This window comes from Cupressus sempervirens, chromosome 5 (assembly GCF_028749045.1).
Source record: "Cupressus sempervirens isolate cs-2001-9-10 chromosome 5, ASM2874904v1, whole genome shotgun sequence".
NCBI lineage: Eukaryota > Viridiplantae > Streptophyta > Pinopsida > Cupressales > Cupressaceae > Cupressus > Cupressus sempervirens.
In genome coordinates this window covers 823,344,418-823,370,609 of record NC_143122.1, presented here as the reverse complement: position 1 = coordinate 823,370,609, position 26,192 = coordinate 823,344,418, and the positions used below count along the sequence as shown (strand labels likewise).

At 32.6% G+C, this 26,192-nt stretch overlaps 1 protein-coding gene across 2 annotated transcripts; it reads left to right on the top strand.

Moving 5' to 3' along the window:
- Positions 1-7,355: 7,355 nt before the first annotated feature.
- Positions 7,356-10,377, top strand: LOC149558421 (uncharacterized). 2 transcript variants are annotated; one of them, XM_089832672.1, is made up of 7 exons: positions 7,356-7,609; positions 7,782-7,835; positions 8,569-8,748; positions 8,896-9,001; positions 9,108-9,149; positions 9,316-9,372; positions 9,464-10,377. In XM_089832672.1, the coding sequence occupies exons 1-7, from the start codon at positions 7,482-7,484 to the stop codon at positions 10,265-10,267; spliced, it is 1,371 nt and encodes a 456-aa protein (XP_089688798.1). In that variant the 5' UTR covers positions 7,356-7,481; the 3' UTR covers positions 10,268-10,377. The 2 variants fall into 2 exon arrangements, with proteins under 2 accessions (XP_089688798.1, XP_089688799.1); XM_089832673.1 differs by having other exon boundaries at positions 7,528-7,609; positions 8,874-9,001.
- The last annotated feature ends 15,815 nt before the right edge of the window (positions 10,378-26,192 follow it).

The window sequence follows — 26,192 nt, the reverse complement described above, 5'->3', positions numbered from 1 at the left end:
GTCAATATCCTTAGCATGATTCTTTTTTTTAGTGGAACATCTTGTGGGTATCATCTCCACCAAGGTTTCCCTAGTTAACAAATAATGGTATTATGAGTTCTCTTTATGTGTGGTTATATTTTTTCTTCAACATTGTTGGATAATCTTAATATGAAAGTTATAAAGTAAGTAACACTTTTAGTTGTGGGAAAAACTTTTCCAAATAAAGATTCACCCCCTCCCCCCTCACTATTATCTATTTCTATCAAAGGTTTCATATGTTAGCTTGGAAAAGGAGAAAATCTTAGATTCTAGAAGGAAAACTAGCTTGATTAAATTCTGTAAAGGCCTAAACATTCTAGTATCTACACAATCTACTTGTTCCATTCTTGGTCAAAGAGTGATTAGGTACATCAGCCTAGAAAAATACAAAAATTAGTCCCTCTAATGGATGATAACCCAGAAGTCCACAACCTTACTACATAGCTTACAATGAACCTCTTGTAGATCATAATATATTTGTTTCAACAAAAAGATAGGATTATTTGGTCCCTAATCAGGTATTGTCTTGTTGAAGTTGATGAAAGATCAACCCCACAACTCCCAAGAATCACTTGCATGTAAACATATTTCACCGAAGGAGAGAAGCAAAAGCTATGGAGGCTTGAATTTCTAGATCCACACATGAGACATTCTTGATGAGAAAAAAGAGAAATTGCTATAATCAAAAGTGAATGAAATGTTTAATTACAAAGAGAGATTGTTCTTATAAATGATATTAAAACCCTAATAGGTAACAAACCTAGGTTGCATGATAATAATTAATTAAAGAATTAATTATTATATCCCTAAAGTTTAGCTTAGGTGAAATAGAGTTGATGAGTGACTTAATAATTAAATCAATATGATTTCATTTATAAGTAAATACTTTATTAGCCTAACATCCCACTCCTTAAGATAAACTTAGGGAGTAGCTAAAAACCTAGAAACTTCTATTGAAACTAAATTTGAGTCCTAGCAACAAAGACTGATGAGGTACCCAAGCATAACCAAATCTCTATAAAGAGGAGAAGTGTAAAAAACTAGATGGGAAAACCACTACTCCAAAAAGAGATGGAAAGAATGTTGAAAAGAGCTAGTGAAGAATTGAAGAAGCATTCAAATGAGGGAATGCCCTAGAAGATAGGAACAAAAGATGATCATGAATAACACCACTGGAGTATGTAGAACCTACAAAGCTCTGTCAAAAGTAACTGCTAATCTAAAGAACCTCCATTGAAATGGAACCTAAATAGGTAGAGAAGACTATAATCTACATCAAATCAAGAGGCACACTAAGGCATACAACTAAACTCAAAGATACAAATGGCATAAAATACCAAATCCTGAAGAGTTGATCAATCAAATATTAAAGGTTACAACCAAAGTAAGAATGAAAAGAAGAGTGTCAATTTGGTAAATGATCTATCTCACCAACATGCATAGCTACCCAACTACTACATCCACCTAGTACATAGGAATATATACTAAATACATAGCATGAAAAACAACATAAGAACCCACCCCCCCCCCCCCCCAATTCAGAGAAGGGTTAGGTGACGACAACTAGAAAAATGGTCCAAAAGAACTGCATTTAAGGAACCATGATGAAGATGCACAAATGAATACATATGTGTGTACTCAGGTGATCAATGTCAAAGACTTCATGAGGCTAATGTCATAGAAGTGAAACTCATTGGACAAAGGAAGATGGAAAAATAAGGCAAAAAATCAACTCCCCATGACACTTGAATCAAAGTAGTACATGTACAATAAGGAACAAGATATGGGTAATCCCAAGAATACAATAATTTTTACTAGTGTCCTTAGATGATATTGCTTGAATTAGAAGGAAAAACAAAGTGAAAAATAACCAAAAGAAAATGTGAATGTAATATGGCACTTTATCTTAGTGCATTTGCAAGAATGCATACAAATGATGTCTAAATAGACAACAAGAGACATATGGCTAATACAATAGATATTACAACTCATGAAAATTGATATGAAGTAATGAAATTGATCCACGAACCTGAAATAACCAAGATACACACTAAAATGCAAAAATGCAAAAGACTGAATAGAATGTGCCTTGAGTAGAATCTAGAAAAATAACCAACATCATTGGAAAGAGCTTTGAAATACCTTTCCAATGATACAAAGAATTCCCAAATCAGAGATTAGAAGCCCAAGATATTTCTCCCAAAGTGCAAAATAGAACTCCTAACTTTGATAGCATAAAACACCATTTAAAAACATCAAAACTAGAAAAATACCTATACCCTCGAGATAGTCTCGAAACCAATTTTCTGGTGCTATCTCATTTGTGAAAAAAAAAGTCTGTATCCTTAAGATATGAGCAAAAAACCAAAGGTAGGTCCAAACAAAACTTAAAAGGAAAACATGAATGTTATTGCAATGCTGATGTTAGCAAGTGATGAATATAATTTTGATGGTGAAATGGTTGTCAAGGAAAACAAATGCCTAAAACATGACCCCTACTAGAAAAAATATCTAGCCACTAGAAACAAGTACCAAAACAAAGTGCTGCTACCAAAAGAAAAATTTGATGGCCAAAACAATTGCATGTGAATTTTTTTTTCACAAAGTGTCAATGAATACCAAAAAAATATAATAGTAACTCCATGAACCATTGTAAATGGGAAAAGAAAAAATAATGATAAAATCCAAATGCCAGCAAACCACTAAAAACACATAGAAACCGTTGAATGAAATGCCAAACCGTCCTTGTAAACAAGAAAAGGTAGGAGTTTTGAAAAAAATGGAGTAGATGGTGTAGTGCCCACCTATAGTTTGCTTTTCCATTATATTTACTAAACTCTTTTTATGCCTATTTCATGCATGTGTTCAATAAATAATTACTTAGTTGACTATATTTCATGTGTTGTTTAATGATTATGGTTACTGGTGCATTAATGATGATTAGTTCATATTTGTAATGATTCATTACAAATATAAGTCAAACATGAAGTCAAATTTAGAAAATTAGTTAAAGAGAAATTAGAATATGATGATATTTAATTAATTATAAATTAATTAAATATGGACTTCAGTTTAAAAGATTTAATTTAAGAATTTTGACAAAAAGAGAATTAAAATATTAAAATATTAAATTAAACATTAAATATTGTTTTATTATAAGTATTTATTTAATAATAATTAAATTAGAGTTGCATTTAAACCATGAGCTTTGATTATTATTATTATTAATTTAAATAATAAACTATTATTTAATTAGTGCTTGCACTAATTAATAAGGTGGAGGAAAATAATATATAGAAGAATGAAATCTAAAGATAAAGCTATAGTTCTAATTGTAGCGTAGTTATATTTATTTAATTTAATGATAATTATTTATTAGTTTTATTTTAATAATAAATTCTAAATAATGTTATTAATTAAATTAATAAATATATTATTAAAAATGCTTCAAAATTTAATTAAAGAGAGAAAGCTAATTATTTAAATTAAGATATTTTGTAATTAAATATCTAAAAAAGTTGTGCATGAAAAGGTAAAAAGGTAATAAGCTAATAAACATTAATAGACCAGTGAGTTTCCTCTCATGATTGCACATTTAGAGCCCCAATTTAGGGGACAACTCTTTATCAGAAATCTAGAGCTCATTTTGCAATTACATAGGTTTTGGGGAGCAAAATTTGGAATTGGATCAAAAGAATTGTTGAGAGTTTCAAAGGGTTTGGAGTTGCATGCATTCACAAATTGTCTCAGATTTTAGCTGTGATTTTGAAGTTTTGGAAGCAAAAATTTAGAATTGGATCAAAAGAATTGTTGAAAGTTTCAGAGGCTTTGGATTTTCCTGCATTCACATATTGTCTTAGATTTTAGCTATGGTTTTGAGGTAAGGTTTGAAAACCCATTGTAGCATTTTATTGAAAGATCTATCTACTTCATGTCTTCTTAGGTGTTTGCATATTGCTTATTAATTTACTGTATTGATTGTTGAATAAAGAATTATATTGTAGGTTTTGAAAAAATAAAACTTGTTAATCAACAAAACTTGACTGAGCAAAATTATAGAAAAATTGTAGAAAATTATGTGACTGTATAGTTATAAACTGATGATAATAGGTTATGATCTCTTAAGGTTTCATAGTAATAATCATGAATATAAGTATGTTTTTAAGAAAAGAGACTATGCAGGATTTTGATATTTTACCAAAAGCATACCTATCCTTTTCTTTTAGATTCTCCCACATCTATAGGTTTTCTATTACAATAGTAATTATTTTATGACAAGATGTTATGTGTTTTTGCCTTATCTCAAAAGGGCTTTTTTCTGCCCTTTTTACCTACACTCATTCTTTGTTGTATGCTTTGCATATTTTTTTGCCATGAGTGGTGGGAAAGCATAGAATTGAGCCCAACAAGATTCATGAAATATACAAAACATCTCTAAGGTGATTTTTGTTTCTAGTAAGAGTGGTGTGTTACCCTTGACAAAGAGCATGGTGAGCAATTACGGTGAGATTGTGTTCCGATAATTTGTTTCTACCCAGAATGAATGTCATGTCATTGTGAGTGGAATAATCTTTGAGGTTAATGAAAAAGTGTTTGTGAAGGCCCTAGGGATTTCTATTGAGTGTTGCAAGTGGGAAAAACCAACAAGCCTAAAGTAGTTTTTCAAAGCCCCTAAGGAGCATCCAATGAAGAAGTAGAGTGGCCACAGTAGGGAGGATCTTCAAGATATCTAGCCTCAAATCTGCCATATCATGATAAAATATTTTACCCTAGAAGGTAAATTTACAATTTTCTTAATTCTATTATCTTCCATTCCTAAACCGCCTTAGGAAGAGGGATTTCATTTCCATTAAATTTTTGTCTTGCATTTCATGGAAAATAATGCATAGTCCATTTAAGAGGCAAAAGCCATAGGAAAGGAGTGTGTTAATTTGCTCCAAGGTCTTATCTCTAGTCTACATAAATTCCATTTGGCTCTTTGCCCTTGGATCAATTCTTCTATTAAAGATGTGTCACACAATGAGGCCTCCCTATCTAGTTCAACCTAGGACATTAGTATCCCTTAGGTTGGTATTAGCAAGAAAGGTATACTGAAAACCACTTCAAATTTGAGATAAACTCTCCTATTAAGTCAAAGGATGTTATAAATAATAGAGCTAAGAGTCTTTCCAATACAAATCAGCCACAAATAAAAGGAAAAACTGAGGTCTTCAGTGTTGATTCAAATGACTATGTTGAAACCCTTAGATCTTATAGGTCAAACAAATTAGCAAAAGAAAATTAAAACATGCCCTTAATGATAATGAGTCTACCAAATTAGAAGCTTCTATTAAATATTGTATTGATGAGTCTTCTCAACACACTTTTATCCTTATGAGAGAACTCCTCCTTGGTGACTAAGAATACAACCTATGGGAATTCCACTACCCCTTCCCTATCCCCCCATGGTCCCATTAGTAATCACCCCCAAATCCCCCTAACCCCCAAATGTTAGTCATAACATCAAATGAGATTGAACCATAGCCTTAATGCTAAACTTTTGAAACCTTAACTAAATGAAAATCTAATTCCATTTCAAAACCAATTTCAAACATAAGCTACAATAGATAAAAACTTATCTTAATGATATACAAAGTTACACTATAGCACTAAAGAAAATTAAAAATCAAATTTTGTTAATTGGATAACAAATATAAATTAATGTAATTTATTTAACATGTATGTATGTATGTACATACGTATACACACAGACATTATATGTATGCATGCATGCATGTATGTATGTATATGTGTATATATACACATATATATTTATATGAGAAAATTATCTTTTGACATGTATCTCATAAATTATATAATTTCAATTTTAATACTTGCCCCCCTCAATGGCAGTAATTATATATTATATAGTATATATATAAAGATATAAATATACATATGTATATACATATATATGTATAAATGTATGTATCTATGTATGTATGTATATATGCACACATATATAAATTTATAAGAGAAAATTATGTTTTGACATTTATATAATAAATTATATAATTTAATTTTTAATACTTGTTCCTCACAATGATGCTAATTATATATTATATAGTATATATCAAGACTTCAATTTATCTTTAATAAGTATTACATTTATATGTCAATATCATAGATACAAGGCACAATGAAAATCGTTTCTCATTAATAATTATATATTGTTTTATATTTTAATTTATGCATACTAACAACCCAACATTATTTACTTAGTGGAAACACTCAATTTATATGTCCAAATCCTAGGAAGCTCGACATGGAGCAATCTCAACATTTCTAAATGTTTTTTTCTATATAAAATTGTGACTTATTCGGAATAAATTTTACTCATGGATATAATTAATGTCAATCTATTCTCAACTTACGATGAGATATACGACGTGTTAGTTAATAGTCCACGTGTGTTACCTGGTAATTTATTTTTCTTAACGTTATATTAATTAATTGTAAACCTAGTGTTAATTAAAACATCCAATTAAAAAACCCTAAAACCTAAATGCAGCCTGTAAACGTGCATCAGGCTTTACAGTTTTTACTGTCATATATATCCTCTCCCATACCAGAATTCTATGCTAAATTCCTGATAAGCATAGTGAAAGCTGCAAAATATACTTTAGGTCTAAATAAAGTATGAAATGGTGTGCTTTTTATGGCTACGTATAAAAGGATCAGATCTTGTGGTGGAGTTTGTCTGTCATATGGGTATGTATTCCATGTGAGCATACATTTTGATATGACCCACAATCAATGGAGGCTTTAATACATATCATCTGGTGTGATGGATAAGGAAAGCAAATGCATAGGCTTGTAGACCAAGCATCTAATGTACCGCATTCTTATAATTTTGGAAAGTAAGTTGGAAATAAAGATTAACGTCTGACAAATCGCAAAGTTAGCATTGAAAACTAGATGGGATTTTGAAACAAATCCTCCCGTTACATACCTTTCTGCAATGAAGTCTGTAATTAGAGATATCACTGTAGCCACCTATAATTAAAGATGATTTAAATCTCCATACTTTTAAGAGATGATTTAAATGCCCACGGTTTAAGGCTCGTGTAATGGTGTATTTGTGGGAAATAATTATTAGAGTACTGCAAGGAGCGAAGGAGGCAAGAAGGGACATTTCATGGAAGGAAGGTCGAACAAAAGGAGGACAAGTGCACGGCCATGGGAGAGAAATAGGCAGGTGGGCTGTTGCAAATGCATATATATATACACAAATATATATAAATCTATATGAATGAGGAATCTCTCAGCTTGCAATGCACAATGTGGGTCCTCAGAAGAACAAGACATGAAAAGTATCATTATGATCAGTGGCCTTGAGAGATTTTATATATATAATTGGTTTGATGATCTATCCATTTTGAATATTTGTAAATCATAGCTGCTTTGCTTTGTAAATCAGAATGGATGGAGGGGGGTTGCCCATGGTGAATTATCTTTTGCAGCACACATTGAGAAGCTTGTGTTTTGATTCACAATGGGTTTATGCCGTGTTTTGGAGAATTCTGCCAAGAAACTACCCACCTCCAAAGTCAGTTCTTAGTGTCCTCCTTATTCTTCTTGTTGCTTTTTGATGGCCTATTTCTAGAGCTCCTTGTCAGCTCACCAGTTTCAATAGATAATGTTTTTGCAACTTTTGGTGGTACAGAGGGCAGAACTGCTTAAAGCTGCAAGTATATCTTTATCTTTATGTTCATGTGCAGGTGGGATATAGAAGGAGGCATTCTGGACAGGTCCAAGGGGAACAAGAGGAACTGGTAGGTTTGAATAACTTGTTACCCTAGAGTACACAATCTATGAGAATGCAATATCCTTATGCTCTCTTCTGTTTGGTTTCATCTAGTAATCTGTTTGGTTTCATCTGATGATAGATCATTAATGTGATTAGAAATCTTGATGGTAAAAAACTTTACACAGTCAAATGTAGAAGTTCTTGCAAATAATTGTCATGAATTGTGAAAATATTTTCTCATTGAACATTATTCATGTTTTAGTAGGATAAATTTTCTAATATATATATATATATATTACTAGCATCTGCAATTGTGTAAGATGTATAATGTAGCCTCTTTATTAAGCTTTTATAATATAGGTACATTGATGTTCTGGTATGCATTTGATTTGGAAGATTATAAGCCATCACCCATTTGTGCAAACCAATGTGTATGTATCTTATGTTGTATGATAGTTAAATCTGTATTTCTCTTCTCTGGTACACATTTCATTGGGGAGAATGTGTGCAATCATCCATTTGTTCAAACCCATATATAATCTTCTCTGATATCATAGGTGCGTCTATATTTATCTTCTCTGATATGCATTTGATTGAGGAGATTGTGTGCAATCATCCATTTGAGCAAATCTATGTGTATATTCCTTCTCTTAGATGTCTTTGATTGGAAATTAAGTGTAAGTATCCTTTTCTAGCATAGCCCTTTGCATATAACTTTTCTCCTGTGTCCTTTTTGATTAGTGTTAGTCAATTTGCAGGATTCTGGTATGGGAAGATGGTTACTGTGATTTCACATGCTGTTCCAGAGCAGCAAACACTCATTCTAACCGTTGCTCCACCAGTGAATCAGCAGCAGAAGAAGAGCAGGTGGTGGGTGAATCTTTCCAACCAGAGGTTTTCTTCAAGATGTCTCATGAAGTCTACAATTATGGAGAAGGGTATGCACATTGACAACCCTTAGAAGGCATATTTAACAAAGCCTTGCTTATAGAATATTATGTTGTTCATTCTTCATCAATCTGTCAATAATTGGCTCTGAGATAAGCATAGGGTTCTTTTCCAGATTCTGACATTAGCCTGAACAGATTAATGGGGAAAGTGGCAGCAGACAACAGCCACAAATGGGTTTACAAGGAGCCTCCTGAGAACGACATTAACTTTTTGTCCTCCTGGCATGGCTCTCTCGACCCAGTAAGCAATAAAAAATTTCCTCCTAGACATCTCTCTGGTCTTTCGTTCTTAAACTATTCTGATAAACAAAGATTAAGACTCATGACTTTTCTATTTTAATTAACAGCATCCAAGAACTTGGGAAGCGCAATTCAAGTCAGGGATCCAGGTGCACATATTAATCTTTCATGTTCAAGTATAAATGCTAATTAACTTCCTTCTTGCAAGCCACAAATGTACAATTCTCTGATACTATGTTTATGAAGAAATTGTAGAAAATAATATAGCAAATGATTCACCAAAAGATGCCTGACTATGCTTTCTTGGCATTTCAGACCATTGCAGTTGTTGCAGTCAGAGAAGGCGTGATCCAATTGGGATCACTTCACAAGGTCTCTTTGCCTATCTTCTCTTATATAAAATTTCCCTTATAAACCCTATTGCAGTCATAAACCTAAAACTGTTTAATGACCATGTTTGCAGATTGTGGAGGATCTGAACTTTGTTATCTTCTTACAAAGAAAGTTCAACTATCTTCAAAGCATTCCTGGGGTGTTCGCCGTTCACCCCCCACTGTCTTTTGAGTTCAGAAAACCTAAAATAGTCCCTCCTCAGGATAACAATATATGGGAAAATGGGGAGCACCATGAAAGGTTTTCAATGATGAACAGGAAAAATCTCTCACCCACCAAAGATCATCCTCAGCTGGTAGGAATGAAGAGAGCACCACCAGATCAATTCATGAAATATGGGGCAAACAAGGCTGTCAACTTAGGGTGGAACAGTCCTCAACGTTCAATTGCTACAATGCCTGCATTGGTCCCATCTATGTCCAGCCTCCAGGCCTTATTATCCAAGCTCCCTTCCGTTACATCTCCAGATCAACAGCCCTCCATATCTCCACCCGTTTTCGGGTCTCTAAACAGCCCATTGATCCAGAGGAACTCAAGCTTTAATGGCAGAAGCAGCCTAAAACCATTGGATACATCAGAAGCTTCCTTTCAGAAATCATGTCTAACATTGAATAGCACAGCAGATCCTTCATCTGCACGCAGCACAAGTCCATCAGCTGCAGATTTTGCAGACAGCAAACTCCATGCTTTGTCTCAGCAGGAGGCTTGTTCGAATCCCACCATTAAGGAATGTTCTACAGAACACCACCATCATCAGCTCAATGCAACTCTCTGCCCTAATTTCAGCACAACAAACCCCCTTGAGTTTGAGCCTCATGGGGATATAGAAAGCAATGAGGATGATTATCAATTATTTAATCAGATTATAAGTTAAATAGCAAGATTGATTAATATTTGTAATTAGATTTTTTGAGCTATGATTGTTCGGTATCCTGCCATCTCTATATTACCAGTGGCTTATAAAATTTATTATTGGTTTAACAAGCATCTATGTCCTCCATTGACAACTGAAATTAAGAGAGGTAGAAGGAGAAGAATCTCCATGCAGTCTATGTTCCATATATTATTTATGTTTTTTGGGTCTAGTAATGATGATAGGCTATCATTTTAGCTTAGCTTTCTCATTCTATAATAGAGATGCCCACAAAAGGGTTGCTGTAATGAAAACAAATACTGTTGTTGCATGTGGGTAAAGGTCTGTTTTCATGGTGATCATTTCCTATTGTCTTCTCTACTCTTCATATTTCTGTATTGGTATTGTTCAAATTTGGAAGGGTACAATCATGGGACTCATTTTCATTCCTTAAAAACTTGCTGTTACACTATTTTCTTTCTAACACTAGTATGTTTTCAAGACGAACAGTAATGCCTTGTGATTATTAAGTCAAAGTGTTTACTAAATTAAGGCTTAAAGCCAAAACCCAACATCCCAAGTCGAGACAATAAGAATGCTGCTGCTTGTTGACAGTTGTGATGTAGATGGTGACTGTGATGACCTAACAAAGGACGTATTGATGGGCATAATTTTTGAAAAAAGTTTAGTCTTTTGACTCATGGTGCCCACAGCTATGTCTCACGTTGCATATTATGACCTGTCCTATTTTCAGATTAGCTAATACAACGTTTTTACTCTTCTAAATCATCATTATCAATCAATCATCCTTCGTGCCATACTCGTGCACTCCAATCAACTGCACGAGGATAAATTCTCTTCATCAAATGACAACAAATACATCAAACATGTTTGTCACTATTGTCAAATCATAAGGTTAAAGTTTCTATTTGCATTTCTTATGCCAAAGGTAGAAGGTGTAATGGTAGGTCACTCAAATAAATAAAATATTGAATGCAATAAAATTATAGGAGGGTGACAAGTAGCTCACGAAATTAAATAAGGTATTCAATGCAATGAAGGCATAGGGAAGTGAGATAGTAGGTGAATACATCGAAGAAATTATTGAATCGGTTTTATTTTATTTTGATATACTAGAGTCATTGACTCATTTAAGATATTTAAAAACTAAAGAATTGTAAGGGTTATTATTATTATTAATATTATTATTATTATTATTATGTCATTTAATTAATGTATTTTTAAGGTATTTTTAAGTCAATATCAACTACAATTAGACCTTACAATGAGAAACATTGCAAAAAAACAACTTTTGTGTGAAACATTTCAAGTATAACAATAACATAAATATTACTTTTGAATTTTCTCTAAGATTTGAACAAGGATATATATATATAATCTGTTGAATATATTTTCATAGTCTTTAAAAGAATGTTTAGTATTTTTCATATTATGAAATGAACATGTGGTGGAATGTGTAGAGAGGAAGGAAAGACATTCTCCAATAACAACTCTAAAGTGGATGAATTTTAACTTGTAAGATTTTGTGCTTATGCTTTAGCTTTGGTTTTCCAAACAACAAGGATCAATTTAGGCCATTGAGATCTCATCATTTCAGATTTAACCTTGGTTCTATTTGGATGAGAGGAATAATTTCATGATAAATTAGATTGAGAAGAGAAAAAAATGTATTATATTCTAGCAGCCATCCACAATCTTTAAAAGAGCTATAAAAGTAATTGCATTGGTGGTGCAAACATTATTGGTAGAAATAGTGGGTAGCTTGAATTCATGTTTAAGTTGCAAGGTACTTTTCTTATCATAAGTGAAAAAAAGCCAAACCTTCTTGAATATTGTGATACATATTTTGAATAAGATATTAGATTCCAATTATGAGTTGAGAGTATGAGGTTGCTCATTTAAGCATATCAATCAATGCCAAAAAAAAATGTAGATGAGAAACTCAACCTATATATAAAATCTTGTCCAATCCATTCAAGAAGAGGAGACAATTTTTGCCACACTTTCCATATGCTAAAGAATTATCTAGAGGCTTGAGGCTTCATGTATTTTTCCATAAGAATATTTTCTATTTTCTCAAGTTATTTCCATCCATTATTGGCTTTAACAATAAAAAATGTATGCAAATAGTAGGGGCCACCTAACTACATATCCCACAATAATTTTGTTGGGGGCTCCAGAATATGGAACTGCTCTACATACCTCTACCTCTATTTAGTATGGCTATCCATCTACACCTGGATGTGCTTTAGGTTATGCTTTTGTTGCGTGCAAAGGTATGGATTTGGATATGGGTACAAAAGCTCTACATATGTACTTGGCTCTAGAACTGCTACCTTATCCAACTAGCTTTAGTAGATTTGAAAGTTATTTCTCTTTCAAGCACTATAATAATACACTTCAATATTAGGAAAACTGCTTTTTTAAAAGGGTAAAACACCCCAAATCCCTCTTGTCTCTTTATTTTAATACAATATAAAAATGAAGCAATAAGATGACCTTTTCTACTTAGTTGATTTTGCACACAAGAACCCTCCAATTATTTGTGTTAGTTGATTATAACTTCTTTTTTAAGGGAGACAACATGATTAAATTAAACCATGACTTTCTATGATAATTTTTTTAGCAATTTGAATGCGTCCAACCATGAAAAGAAATTTGTTTGGCCAAAGATCAAGATTATTTTCTAATTTTTGTATGAAGTACTTCAACATTTTAGATAAAGAGTCTCATATCCCAAATAGGATGCTAAGTTACCCTAAAGTAGTACCATACTTTTTGTAGTTTGATTGAGAGGATCTACAAGATGGTGTTCGACCAAATGAAAGCATCATAATTCTAGGTTTATTAAGAGATATTTTTTACCTTGAAGGTGAGGGAAAAAAAGCCCAAAATTTCAAGGGTGTTGTTGGGCTCCTCTTGATATTTTTCTTTTAATAATAGGATAATATTAGCAAATTAAGAATTCAAAGAAACCTCATGACCAAGCAAAGAAAATCCATGAATGATCTATTATTTTGTATGATGTAGAAGGTAGTCAAGAGCATTAGTATTGTGGACATAGAGAAGTGAGATGATGGTCAACATTGCCTAATCAATCTTTAAAGGGGAAAGTTTGAGAACTGGGCCATTGATATATAAGCAAGCATTAACATCAATAAGAAAAAAAAATTGTATGAAAAATGACATGTGTTCCAAATCCTAGTTGTTTAGGTATTTTATAAATAAACTTACACATAATCTTAACATATGTTTGTTGAAAATAATTATGTAATTTTATATTATCTTTGATGTTAACACAAATGTCAAGTCCTAACTGATCAATCAGTGTTAGCTTAGCTCACTCGAGTATTGAAGGATGTTTCCTGTGTATGCTAAGTATAAGAGGAAAGACAACATAGAACCAATTTTAACTTAAGGAACTTGGCATGGAACCAGTGTTAACTAAGATCACTCAGTTACCAAAGGAAGTCTAAAAGAAAGTCATTTCTGAGTTAGTATTGACCAAGTTGGGTTAGCTAATGAAGGATTTTCTTGTATCAATATATTGATCTGACAATTTTAGTGGTTAGTTCTAGCTGACTCATGGGATGAATTCTATTTGTTTGAAAGTGTATTCAAGTCGACTTGACAAGGTAAATCACATAAATATAAGGTCAATTCAAGGATTGAATTGTGAAGAAGCATGTGATTAAAAATATAAAACAAGGAAGCAAATTGGAAGGATATTAGAGTATCCAAGATGATCAAGCTGCAAAGAACATTCTGATCAAGGAGGATCAAGTATTCAAGCTAGAACAAAGATTTGAAATCAATAAAGCCAGTTGCATTAGCAATCAAGTCAAGTCATTGTTACTCTCTAATAATTATAGTAGTGAATCAAATCTCCTAACAGAGTTAACCTAACAACTTTTTGTGAAATCCTCTAACATGGTGGCATTTCTAGATTGAATTATCTAAAGACCTCTAACAAGGCTACTCCTAATAGGGTGAACTAAATCCTTTAACATGGTTTTCTCCTAACAAGGCTCACTTTAGAAGAGTGAAAAATAGTAACTAGTTGCAATTGGTGGTTTTCCCAAATTGGGTTTCCATGTTAAATCTTGGTATCTCTTGTGTTCATGTTATTTTCTTTATGATTCTGCAACTAGGTTAATTAAGGTTCAACACACTAAACACCTTAGCAATTAATTCTTAGTGTAAACCAAGTTTTCATATGTTAAACGAGTTACAAAAATATTTCAACTTCAAAAGAGTTTGGTTTTGTATTGTATTGACATCTTAAGGGATCCTGGATTTTTATTTTTATTTTTATGGTAATTGATTCACCCCTCCCCTCTCAGTTACTCCTCTTATATTTCCAACAATGTTTTATCAAATTCCAATTCAATGAAGAAATTTTCAATTGTTCATTGAGTTTTTATAAACTATCCTCACTTAAGATAAATAAAAAATTAAGAGTTATGATTAATTTTGGGTTTTAAAAAAAAGTATGTCATTAAATTGAAGTATGATGAATTTTTGGAGCTGGTATTTACATGGAGGGAATGACACTAATTAGGTGAAAGGTTGCATCAAAATTTATACATAATTAATGTATGAATTAGATGGAATTTTTAATTTGTAAGAAACTATAAGTTTGGGTTATTTTCCTAGTATGATTCCATTAGGCTTGAAGTATTGTTAAGAACCTTGTCTTATATAAATAATGGATTTTCTACTATCTATAGGAGGTCAAGCACTTGCAGTGTCAAACACTCATAGTGTTGAACCATTATATTGTAAAGCATCCTAGGGACCACTAATTCAAACTCTTGCTCACTCCATTGTAGTCCTATGTAATATTATTACTTAATCCATAGAGATACAATACAACAATAGTTGTTTTAGAGAAACACAAAGTGATATTTACTACACAAAGATTTAAAGATTCATAATTGGACCAAACAGTTGAAATTGGTCCATGAACAATAATACTTGTAATAATACTCATGTATTTATCATGACTAAGAACAATAGTGAAGTTAGTTTTTCAAGATATGGTAAGTTAAATCCTCTTCCACATGCTCTAGAGAACACATAGACCCATATAGGTATGATTACACAATAGTGCAAAACACTTTATAATATTCAAATAATGTTTTTTGTTAAAAATACCTCATTTGAACATCGTGTAATTTTGGATGTAGAGTTTAATGCACCACTTAGTAATATTATAATCCATAATTCTACCCACTTCATCACCATGCACATTATTTTATAACTTTTTGAAACAATATAACCAATATGCCAACCAAGTTTTTATTCTCAAGGATTGTTATACTACAACTCACACTTTAGTGCATTGATGACATATTGGTAATCAATTAAGATGTTTTTGGTTAATAGTTTGTCTTCCCTGAATTTGTTTATACCATGACTCTTAACATGCCCAATGTGGTGGAAGATTAAGCCAAAACAAGCAAAATGGGTCAATGTAGGTATTCTATCAAGGACACTTGAATTAAAAGGTACAACTTCCTTATATGCAAAGATCTACAATAAATAATGTTTTTATTGCATCAATGAATTTAGGGTATTCTCTTAACCAAAGAGCAGAATAGGATATGACTAAATTTCTTAAACCTTTAAGCAACCCAAGAGAATTTATGATTATAACTCACAACCTCCATGACCATGAACCTATATGAGTCACTTTGAAGTTCTTCTAACTCCTAACATCAATTTGATCTGATTACTAAATGCAGGATGCAACTATGTAAGCTTAAATACTGATGCACACTGCATGAGAAGAGAAAATATTATTAATTGAAGAACCCATGGACTGCCTAAATTGTTGAGATTCCACAACAACATATTGCTTCTAACTCAATAACGCACATCAATCATATCCCAAAACTTCTCACATGTCAATTAAAATGCACATGAAATTGATTTGTATAGAAAAAAGGAAATGGAATAAGAGCATAAATGATAGTGAAATTACTATAGAGAAAAAATAATGCAACATTTATTTTCAGTCCCAATGTTTTCATTAATAGTATAGTTCACTCCACAGAACTATACAAAAGTAAACTATGCTAACATGAACAACAAAATTAAAATGTAGATGTAGATTCTCGCACAATAGTCAAAGATACAGGGGTTTTGCCACACCAAAAAAGTTCTGATCTTATTCCCTTCTTCAAAGGTTACATTTATAGGCCCTTAGATTCTAACCAATTAAATTTCATGATTAATTAATATAGAGCATGTTTGGTAGATGTACCTAGAAATAGTATTGACTAGTCAGTCATCTGTTACAAAACATAACAATGAGGAGAATGCCAAATTTGGCTACAAAGAGAGAGAGAGAGAGAGAGAGAGAGAGAGAGAGAGAGAGAGAGAGAGAGAGAGAGAGAGAGAGAGAGAGAGAGAGAGAGAGAGAGAGAGATGTAAGCAACATATAATAACCCATCAAGAAATAGGACCCATTTTGATCCCTCCAACACACATTCAATAAATTTATGATTTAGAGGCATCTCATGAAGTAAAATAAAAATGCTTCAACAAGTTTATCAATATATCTCCATTCACACAGTCTGATTTCCATAGCATATTATTTTATTCATAATTTTTATTCTCAAAATCTTCCTAAGAAATACTTTTAAAAAGTTGTTAAAAATTACTCCTTCTAACACATATCCAAATATGAGCCCAATAAAGCCATTCTTTTACATGTTATGGTCTCTATATTGAGACCTATTTTTATAGTCATAAACTCAAAAGGACACATTTAACCTTGCATAACAAATCCATTATCTTTCATTAAAAAATCCCAAATGATCTCAAACCAATTTTATATTAATCCTTAGTGAGTCTATTTTCTAAATATGTAACTCATTGATTCTTCTAATCCATAAATCATTATATGCATGCATATTTGTGCCTACAACTCCATTGAATCTATTCAAAACCTAGTTTCTACTAAAAGATTCAAAACTTCCACAAATTTTCATAAACACAACCAAAACCAAAGGTAAAAGAAGTATTATTTTTATATATTTCCAATGAATCTATTTAGAGGTCATTACTCTTGCATATGTGTCAGTACCAAGTTCCACATCATGACTATTCTCAGGAAATTTGAAATCTATAAATAACCACTTTCACTAAAAATATGCATATCTTCTTCAAAACAAAATGAAATGAATCCAAGAAAAAAGGAGAACAAAGATAAGTCATCTTACTATCCAAATATATAACTTATCTAGCATTTCCAGGCCATGACCATCTATACAAGGCCTAGAAATGGCATAAAAATTGTGAACACCAATCAAAATAGCTAGGAATGAATGCACAAACTAATTCAAAAATGTTATCTTTTTTCTCATTATGATTAGGAATGACCAATACATGGTATTTATAATATTTTCAGATTTTTGAAACCATCCAAATACTCCTATGACCTTTCACCTTCTCTCTTGCATCATATTTTTCATATTGCCACATTTTTTGACAATATATAATTACATATTTGACAACTTTTACAATTTTGTCTTTCAACCTTACATTATTATTTAAATTGACTCAATTAATTGGATACATCATGAATGACCAAAATAAAATAAAATTGATCATATTATGAACTCTGGCCTAATATTCTTGTCTTCTTAGGTGCTCTTGCACCAGAGAGAGAGAGAGAGAGAGAGAGAGAGAGAGAGAGAGAGAGAGAGAGAGAGAGAGAGAGAGAGAGAGAGAGAGAGAGAGAGAGAGAGAGAGAGAGAGAGAGAGAGAGAGAGAGAGAGAGAGAGAAATAAAAAAGGGAGAAACACTTGTCACCTATTGTAGTAGATTCATTCTAGGAAGAATACAATGCCTCCAACATAGCATCAATTCCTCTTTGAAGTTACATCTTTAGCTTTGTGTGCCTTCATAGCATCAGTTACATTTTTTAGCTCCTTGACACTTGGGATAAGGATTTTGTTAGCTCTAACAACCCAATGATCATGCATTTATGTCAATTCTTCATCTTTTGAGACCTGTGATTGGAGTTTCTCTATTGTATGCTTAAGGACACAATCAACTATTATGAGCTCCAGAATCTTTGCCACTTGGAAGTTTTTTGGGTTAGTAGTTTTTTCAATAAATTCTAGAAACTTGGCCTTCATTTGCTCAATGTGTACCAGCTCTTTATTATTAGTGACATATGATTTAATATGTAGAACCTTCAGATATCCAAAAAAAAATTCATAACCCTTTTTACTAAATCATATACATTCTTTAATTCTTCTTTTGACTTTACTAAGTTTTCAACCTTAAATTCTATAGATCTCTCACAATGAAGCAATGGTTCTTGACCTGAAATAAGGATGTCATGCGTCACATCAACATTAGTCTTCATATAAATGAGCTCTTGTAATAGGGCCAATTAGTCTATTAAGCTTGGGGATTCCTTCCTTATTGAGTTTCTCTAAGTCTAACAACATATTTCCAAGGTTTACTATGAGAGGGGGACCTTTGGTTTTCAATTATTCAATCTAGGCATGGCCAAGTTGACCAAATTTCCTTATTGTAGCTTAGTCAATAGATTTTTGTTCTCCTCTACACTTGGATCAAAAGTACCAACATCTATATCACCAAGTTTTTCTCTTATGTAATCCATTCATTCCTTATTCGAGGCCTTCAATACCTCTTTCTCTATTCTTAACTCCTCTAACATGTCTTTAATCTTCACATTTGTTGATTTAAAGATGTTGACCATATAATCATGTACTAGAATGCCCATATCAATAGTTTAAATTTGAAAATCATTTGGAGTTAATGCATGAAACCTACCTACCTTTTGAGGCTTTGTAATCTCCATAAGCACATGTCCAGTAGTGGCATTAGTTGATAGTGTTACTAGGTTCTTTTATTTCTTTGCCTTGTTTGACATTGGTCGGGACTAATTCTCTTGTGAACTTAGATCTTTAGATGGAGTACATTCCTCATGTCTCATTTTTATTCTATCATTAGTCTCTTCTAACCAAGATTCAGTTGAAAGGACATTGAGTGCAAATTATAGGGATGATGGATCAAAGAGTTTTCTTGCAATTGGGGCTGTCACCTTGCTTCTGCTAGCAAATGGAAGGGTGGTTGCCTTAGTAAAAAATAAGGATTGTTTCTTACCTTGTTAAAAATGCTCCTTTTACTTGGGCATCCAAAGGATTGTTGTCACTATCAAGATTAATGACTGGCACTAGGGAGGAAACCATGACTGTTAATTTTTCCTTTATCTTCATCTACAACCTTTCCAGTATCTAGCAGAGATCCTCCTCCATGGGGTGGAGAGACTTGAATGTTTTCCTCAAGAGATTGGTCTCCTACTTTTCCAATAGATTGTACTAGTCCCATTGATGTTGATGTTGTTGCAATAGTAGAAGTGGTAGTTGATGGGGACTAAGATGCTCTAGATGCTACTCCGCTAGCTGAACTTGTGGCTCCAATTTTATTTTTCCTTTCTCTAGTCAATTCTACCTATTTATCTATTCTCTTAATGATGTCATCCATCAAGAATTCCATTTTATCAATCACAGGGCCATCAGGTAAAATTAGCACTATGGTAGTGTCCTTGTTCTTGTCATAGGTAGTGGGCCTCATGTAAGAACCATCAGCTATAATATCACTAATATCAACCTTATCATTATACAATTTAATCTCATCAATTGTTAGTCTAGACCAATATTTCTATCTGGTTTGGTATTCATTATGACATTCGTCCTAATAATGTTTTATATATGGAACATGCCTATGATCATATCCAAGCTTATGATTGTATTTTACAAAGCTAACAAGATTATATTGGGGTCTTATAAATTCATAATCTATCAATTTAATTCTATTCTCAAAGGCCTTGATTAGATTCTTGGCATCAAACCCAGAGGTACAAGAATAGGGCCCTACTATATATAATTAGAGAAGAAATGTCAACTATCTTCTTCACATTAGAGAATTAGGTGTTAACCTCTAATCATTTTCTAAATGATTCAACAAGTACTACCTTATCCTCTTGATACCTAGGGAGTCTCTTTAGAAATCCATCGAATGCACCTATCCTAATGTAGGAAAAAGATGGAAATTAAATGAAACAACATCTAAACCAGCTTACTAGGGATATGGCTTCAAGTGAAATCCTTTACTTAGGACATCCTTGTAATTCCTAGCCTAGCCTCATGGTAAAGATATCATTCATCTTCACACATTCCTAAAACCTCTTCTCCAATTGTAGAGATGGATAGAATTCATATACCTTGGTATTCTCATCAAAATCTTTGATACAAGGAAAATCAAGCCATAAATGATATGTGTCTCAAGCATTTATCAAAGAGGAAGACATATAGAATTGTTTAAATGCCTTAGCTAAATTAAGCCACAAGGCAAGATCATCATAGATTATATGAGTCTAGTCAGTTTGCAATTCATTAGGCCAAATAGATTGAACCAAGAAAAAGTGGTGCTTTGTGAAATCCAGGACCTCCTCCTTTCCTTTTAATCCTAGCAATAGAGCCAAGATATCCACTATTTCCCTCTTTCGATTAGTTCCAAAGAGAGTCCTTGGCATTTTTCTTTTCTTACTTTGAGGAGTCTAGAAACATGGGTTATTCATATGTCCTCTCCTCTAAGTTTTCTTTTCATTAAACATTGATTCACATGATACAAAATTACTATCACAATATTCCTCCTTTACTAGGATTTTGAAGGTAGCTTACAAAAATTCTTTGTTTACTAAAAGCAGAAGAGATTAATTAAGAAAAATAATCTACTTTGTCTATGAATTGTACATTTTGATGCATTCCTTTACCAATTATGGTGCTTGCAAAACCATGTGAAACCCAACAACCTCAACTAATCTATTGTCCTTTAGCTTCTGTAAAATTGGATGAATGGGCTAAGAATTCAATCTTCTATGTAAGTCACCAAGATCAAAGAATTTGAGAGATGTATCAGTGTAGTTTTAAGTTCACTCTCTAGCCAAACCAATAATACTAGGCTAATCTGACTGCCATTTTCTTATATTTCATATAGAAAGATCAAAAGCTTAACAAACTTTTAGAAAATAGCCATTAAGAAGTGAGGAACTCAGTTCAATTCAAATTCTATCATATAGCTTTGGGAATTCAAATATTGGCACCACACGAATAAAATAACTAACGTCTAGCAACATTTCATTTAATTAGGAGGATCAACGGTCATGAAAGTGACATTAAGCCTACTTGCAACTCCAAGCAAATAAAATTACTTTAATCTCATGGGATAGAGAGATTTTTTTATTTTGAGCCCCTTTATAGTTAAGCCTTCTAAAAGATACTTGTTTTACTAAGAAATCCAAATCATTATCATGCATTAAACTTATTAAGCATGAGAAAGGAGGAAATTTTATATCTCTCCACAAGCCTAGTTTTTCTATGGATTTATTTTGATTTGGAAGTGCAAAGCTTCCCCTTTAGTACCTAGGTGATTTCATTTGCTTCTTTTTCACACAAGGCTTTTCTCTCATTTTATCACAATGAATGAGAGAAGATGTGATACAACCTTTCCACTTTACGTTCAAGTGAAATACTTTCTTTGTATCAGGCTCAAGTTTGGCCAACTATTCTAAAAAATGACATTAAATTAGCATCTTTGAAGAATATCTTTTGTATCTGAGATGTTATGACTTTAGAAATATGCATCTTCTTATATCGTCTTAAAATGCAAGAACTTCTTCCATGTTAAAAGAATTTAGCCTTCCAAGTACATGGTCTAGGGTAATGTCAAGTGCCTTGAATATGTCTTTGAATATATTTGGTTGTTTTCCCCCTATTCTTCTTGTTCTTCTCTCTCTCTCTCTATGCTATTCTTGACAATGTTCACTATAAAACTAAGAACTTTGACTTTCTAGGTCAAGGATGACCTTGACTCAGACCAAGGTCAAGAATAACCTCAACCCTTACCTAGGGTAGGTTCAACTTCATCCTTCACCCTAGGTCCAATTTTCAAGTTCTAAGAGTTTTGAAATATAAGGCTTTCGAAAGTTTCATTTCTCAACTTCTGGGTTGACTACTTCAAGTTTCAGAATAGTACACTCTTAAATTTCACTTAATCTAGGTCCATTTCTATGGGTTAAGGTTAATTGGGATTTAGTGCTCACATGTTGGCATTTCTAGAAGTGTGTGCCCTAGATCACTATATAAGCAAGCCTTATTCCTATTGAAATACTTTAGAATAATTGGGGATGGGGGGTGAATCAATTATCCAAGGTCTAGATTTATAAATAAAAGTTTTCATAGCTTAGTGAACTCATAAAACATTCATATCCATTCATGCATCCACAAGATTATGAAATCACTAAAACTTGTAGGTTATCATCAGATCAACTTATAGAAATGTAAAGCATGAAACATAATAGATTCATCAACACACTCAAAACAATGATTTACATGGAAACCCAATTTGGGAAAAACCACTAGTAACATGCAACTTCTTTTCACTCTTCTAAAGTGATGCCCTATGAAAGGCCAACCCTATTAAAGGTTAGAGTATACATTGTTAAATGTGACCCAGTTAAGGGATTTCAATTACACTATTAGAAGCGAGCCTTGTTAAAGGACTTTAGGCCATTCACTTGGAATGCTCTGATAGCTTGTTCACCCTTCAAGCATATATCACCCTAAGCCTTCTTGCTTAACATGCCATTGTAGAATCCTCTTAGGTCACTTAATGAATCAAAACCCCTTTTGACTCCTTGTCTTCCTTAGGTTCTTGAACATGACAAATTTTCTTCATGACTAGACATTCCTAGAAATAGGAAATTAGGATATTTTCCTACACATTTTACATCATCAAAATTAGGGTTTGGATAGATTAGGTAGGATAAAATGTATCTACCCCATATCTTGTATCTCTTCTAGAAACTTCTCCTAGAATCCACTTTGAATTCACGTCAAAATCGTTTACCTCAAATTCTATGCCACTAGCTCATCAACCTTATGTTTTTCCTAGTTCAAAAATTTCAAGTAAACAAACTTGTCGGCTTCTTTGATCTTTTAAATAATGCAATAGCTTGACATTATCAACCTTTTTATGCTTGGCACATATTGTATTACTTAGCATCAACTAAAGTTTATTGGTGCTCGACATCAACTAAAATTTATTCAACATCCACTAGAGTTTGCTTTTACTCGGTTCCAACTGACTTTCTGCTCAGCTTGCACTAACTTTTCTCAGCACCTACCATCCACTCAGTCAATCTTGGCAAACAAACTTTGTGTAACTTGTTCTTCTAAACTTTTTAAGTGTAACAAACATTTGTAACCTTAAGTAGATTATCAATACATCATGTCATCACTATCTTAATTGATCCTTGTACTTCATTACATAATTATAGGTCAACCTTTCCTCTAGGTGTTATTGTTACATCTTATTAATCAAATCCTTTTCATCAATCAACTAAGTGATAGTACTTGAATCTGATAAGCAATTGTCTTACCAAAAAATAACATGTTTGACATTAGTGATAAAAAAATGATTGAAACACAGTCATCTTCAACAATCTCCTTCTTTCAATAATCTCTCTCAACAATCTCCCTCTTTGGCATTGATGGAAAACCAACCTAATGAACTAAGTCAATCAAATGATGAACATCTTGTTCACCCAAACTGACTAGGTTAAAATAGTAAGACAATACCAAAAAAATTGTATCCAAATTTCTCCCTCTATCAGCAACTTCCATCTTCTGATTAGGTTACAAAACTCCTTATGACTCCCTTTGAGTTCCTTCTTGTATCTCCCTCTTTCTTGAATTGTTCTTTATCTTTTTCATCATACATGTGTTCTTTTGATATTGCTGATTAGTAATGCTCTTCATTTCTTTGAAAAAAATCTCTTGATACCATTGATCAGGAATATCTCCCTCAGCATTTATACTAGTTTGATTAGTAGAATATGTCCCTTTTATCAGTAAATCTCTCCCTCTTTTCTGGCTCTTGATCCTTGATCAATATCTCCCTATCTATTCTATCTCTTGATCAGTAGAATATCTCCCTCTTTGGCAACAATGCCAAAGACATAGCATCTTTTCATCTTAATCATGTAGATATAGGCTTTTGCAATTTCTTTAGTTTCTCCCTTCACCACCTTGCTTGTGGCTGATTTGAAGTTTTAGTTCTTTGATTACTTTAGGAAATTCCTAAAGTAAGATCCATTGCATCAATGTGTAACATATGAATATCATCTTTTTTGATGCATGGCACTCCTCTTGTTACTTAGATAGCCTTTGATAGGGATATCCTAAATTTGCTTCTTTCTGTTAACATATTCGATCTTCACCTCTTTATCTTAAACTAACCCTCTCAAGTAATGATACTTGATTGCAATGTGCTTTTTCTTTGTGTGCATTACTGGATTCTTTGATATATTGAAAGTACTTGTATTATGACAATAAATTATCATTGATTCTATTATTTTTTCCTTCATTCCTTTGAGTAGTTGTTTGATCCATACAATGTGTGTGCAATTTACAGCTATAGCAACATATTCAGCTTCAATAGTAGATTGTGAAGTACAACTTTATTTCTTGCTAGTCCATGTAGCTAGTCTCTTGCCTAAGAAAAATGTTCCTCCACTGGTTCTCTTTTTTTCATCAATGTTTCCAACCAAATCAGCATGAATGTAGGCTCTCAATTCAAACTTTTGATTCTTGTTGTACTATAGACCAAACTCTTATATTTCTTTTAGATATCTCATTATTCTCTTCATAACCATTAAATGATTCACCCTAGGATTAGTAGAGAATCTTGCAACTATCCCTATAGATAATGCAATATCAAGTCTTCAATGTACTACATATTGCAATTTTCCAATCATAGACCTATACATGGTTTGGTTCACCTCAACAGAATCATCATTCTTTGACAACTTGTGTCCTATCACCATAGGTGTACTTACTAGTTTGGAATCCTCTAATCAAAAAGTTTTCAATATTTCATTCACATACTTTGACTAAGTGATGTATATGCCATATTCCATCTAATATACTTGCAAATCCACAAAAAAAATTGATATCTCCAAACATAGACATTTCAAATTCTTGCTTCATCTAATTTGCAAAATCCTTACTTAAAGCATCTTGACCTCCAAATATGATATCATCAACAAATATTTCAGATAACAAAATGCATTTTCCTTTCTTTGTCTTTATGTACAAATTGTTGTTATCATCAGTCCTTTCAAATCTAATCTTCACAAGATAATTATGAAGTCTCTCATACCATGCTCTTGGTGCTTGTTTCAAACCATATAGAGATTTATGTAGTCTACATACTATGTTTTTATTGTTATCATTAACAAAACCTTTTGGCTTTTCTATGTAAACTTCTTCCTCTAATATGCCATTCAAAAATGCAGATTTAACATCCATCTAATAAACTTTGGAACCTTTGTATGTAGAATAAGCAATCAGAATTTTTACTCCTTCTAATTTTGCAAGAGGGGAAAATATCTTTCCATAGTCAATTCCTTCTTCTTGTGCATATCCCTTATAAACTAATCTTTCTTTCTTCCTTGTGACTTCACCATTTTCATCTAGCTTGTTTCTAAATACCCACTTGGTACCAATCACATTTTTGTCTTCTAGTCTAGGAACTAGACTCCATGTATTATTAATACTTCTCTATATTTTTAATCTCTTCTTTCATGGTTTTCTACCAGTTCACATCTTCCAATGCATCGTTCACTATTTTGGGTTCCTTCATGCTCAGCAAACATGATTTTCTTCTCAATCTATTTCTTGTCATTAGCCTAACATCTTTATCTCTAATGATTTGAGAAGTGGGATGATGTCTTTTACCATATTTGGACAATCTTAGATTGGCTCTTGTTTCTCCATTTTTTCTTTCAGCTTTGGAATCACTATGTACATCTCTG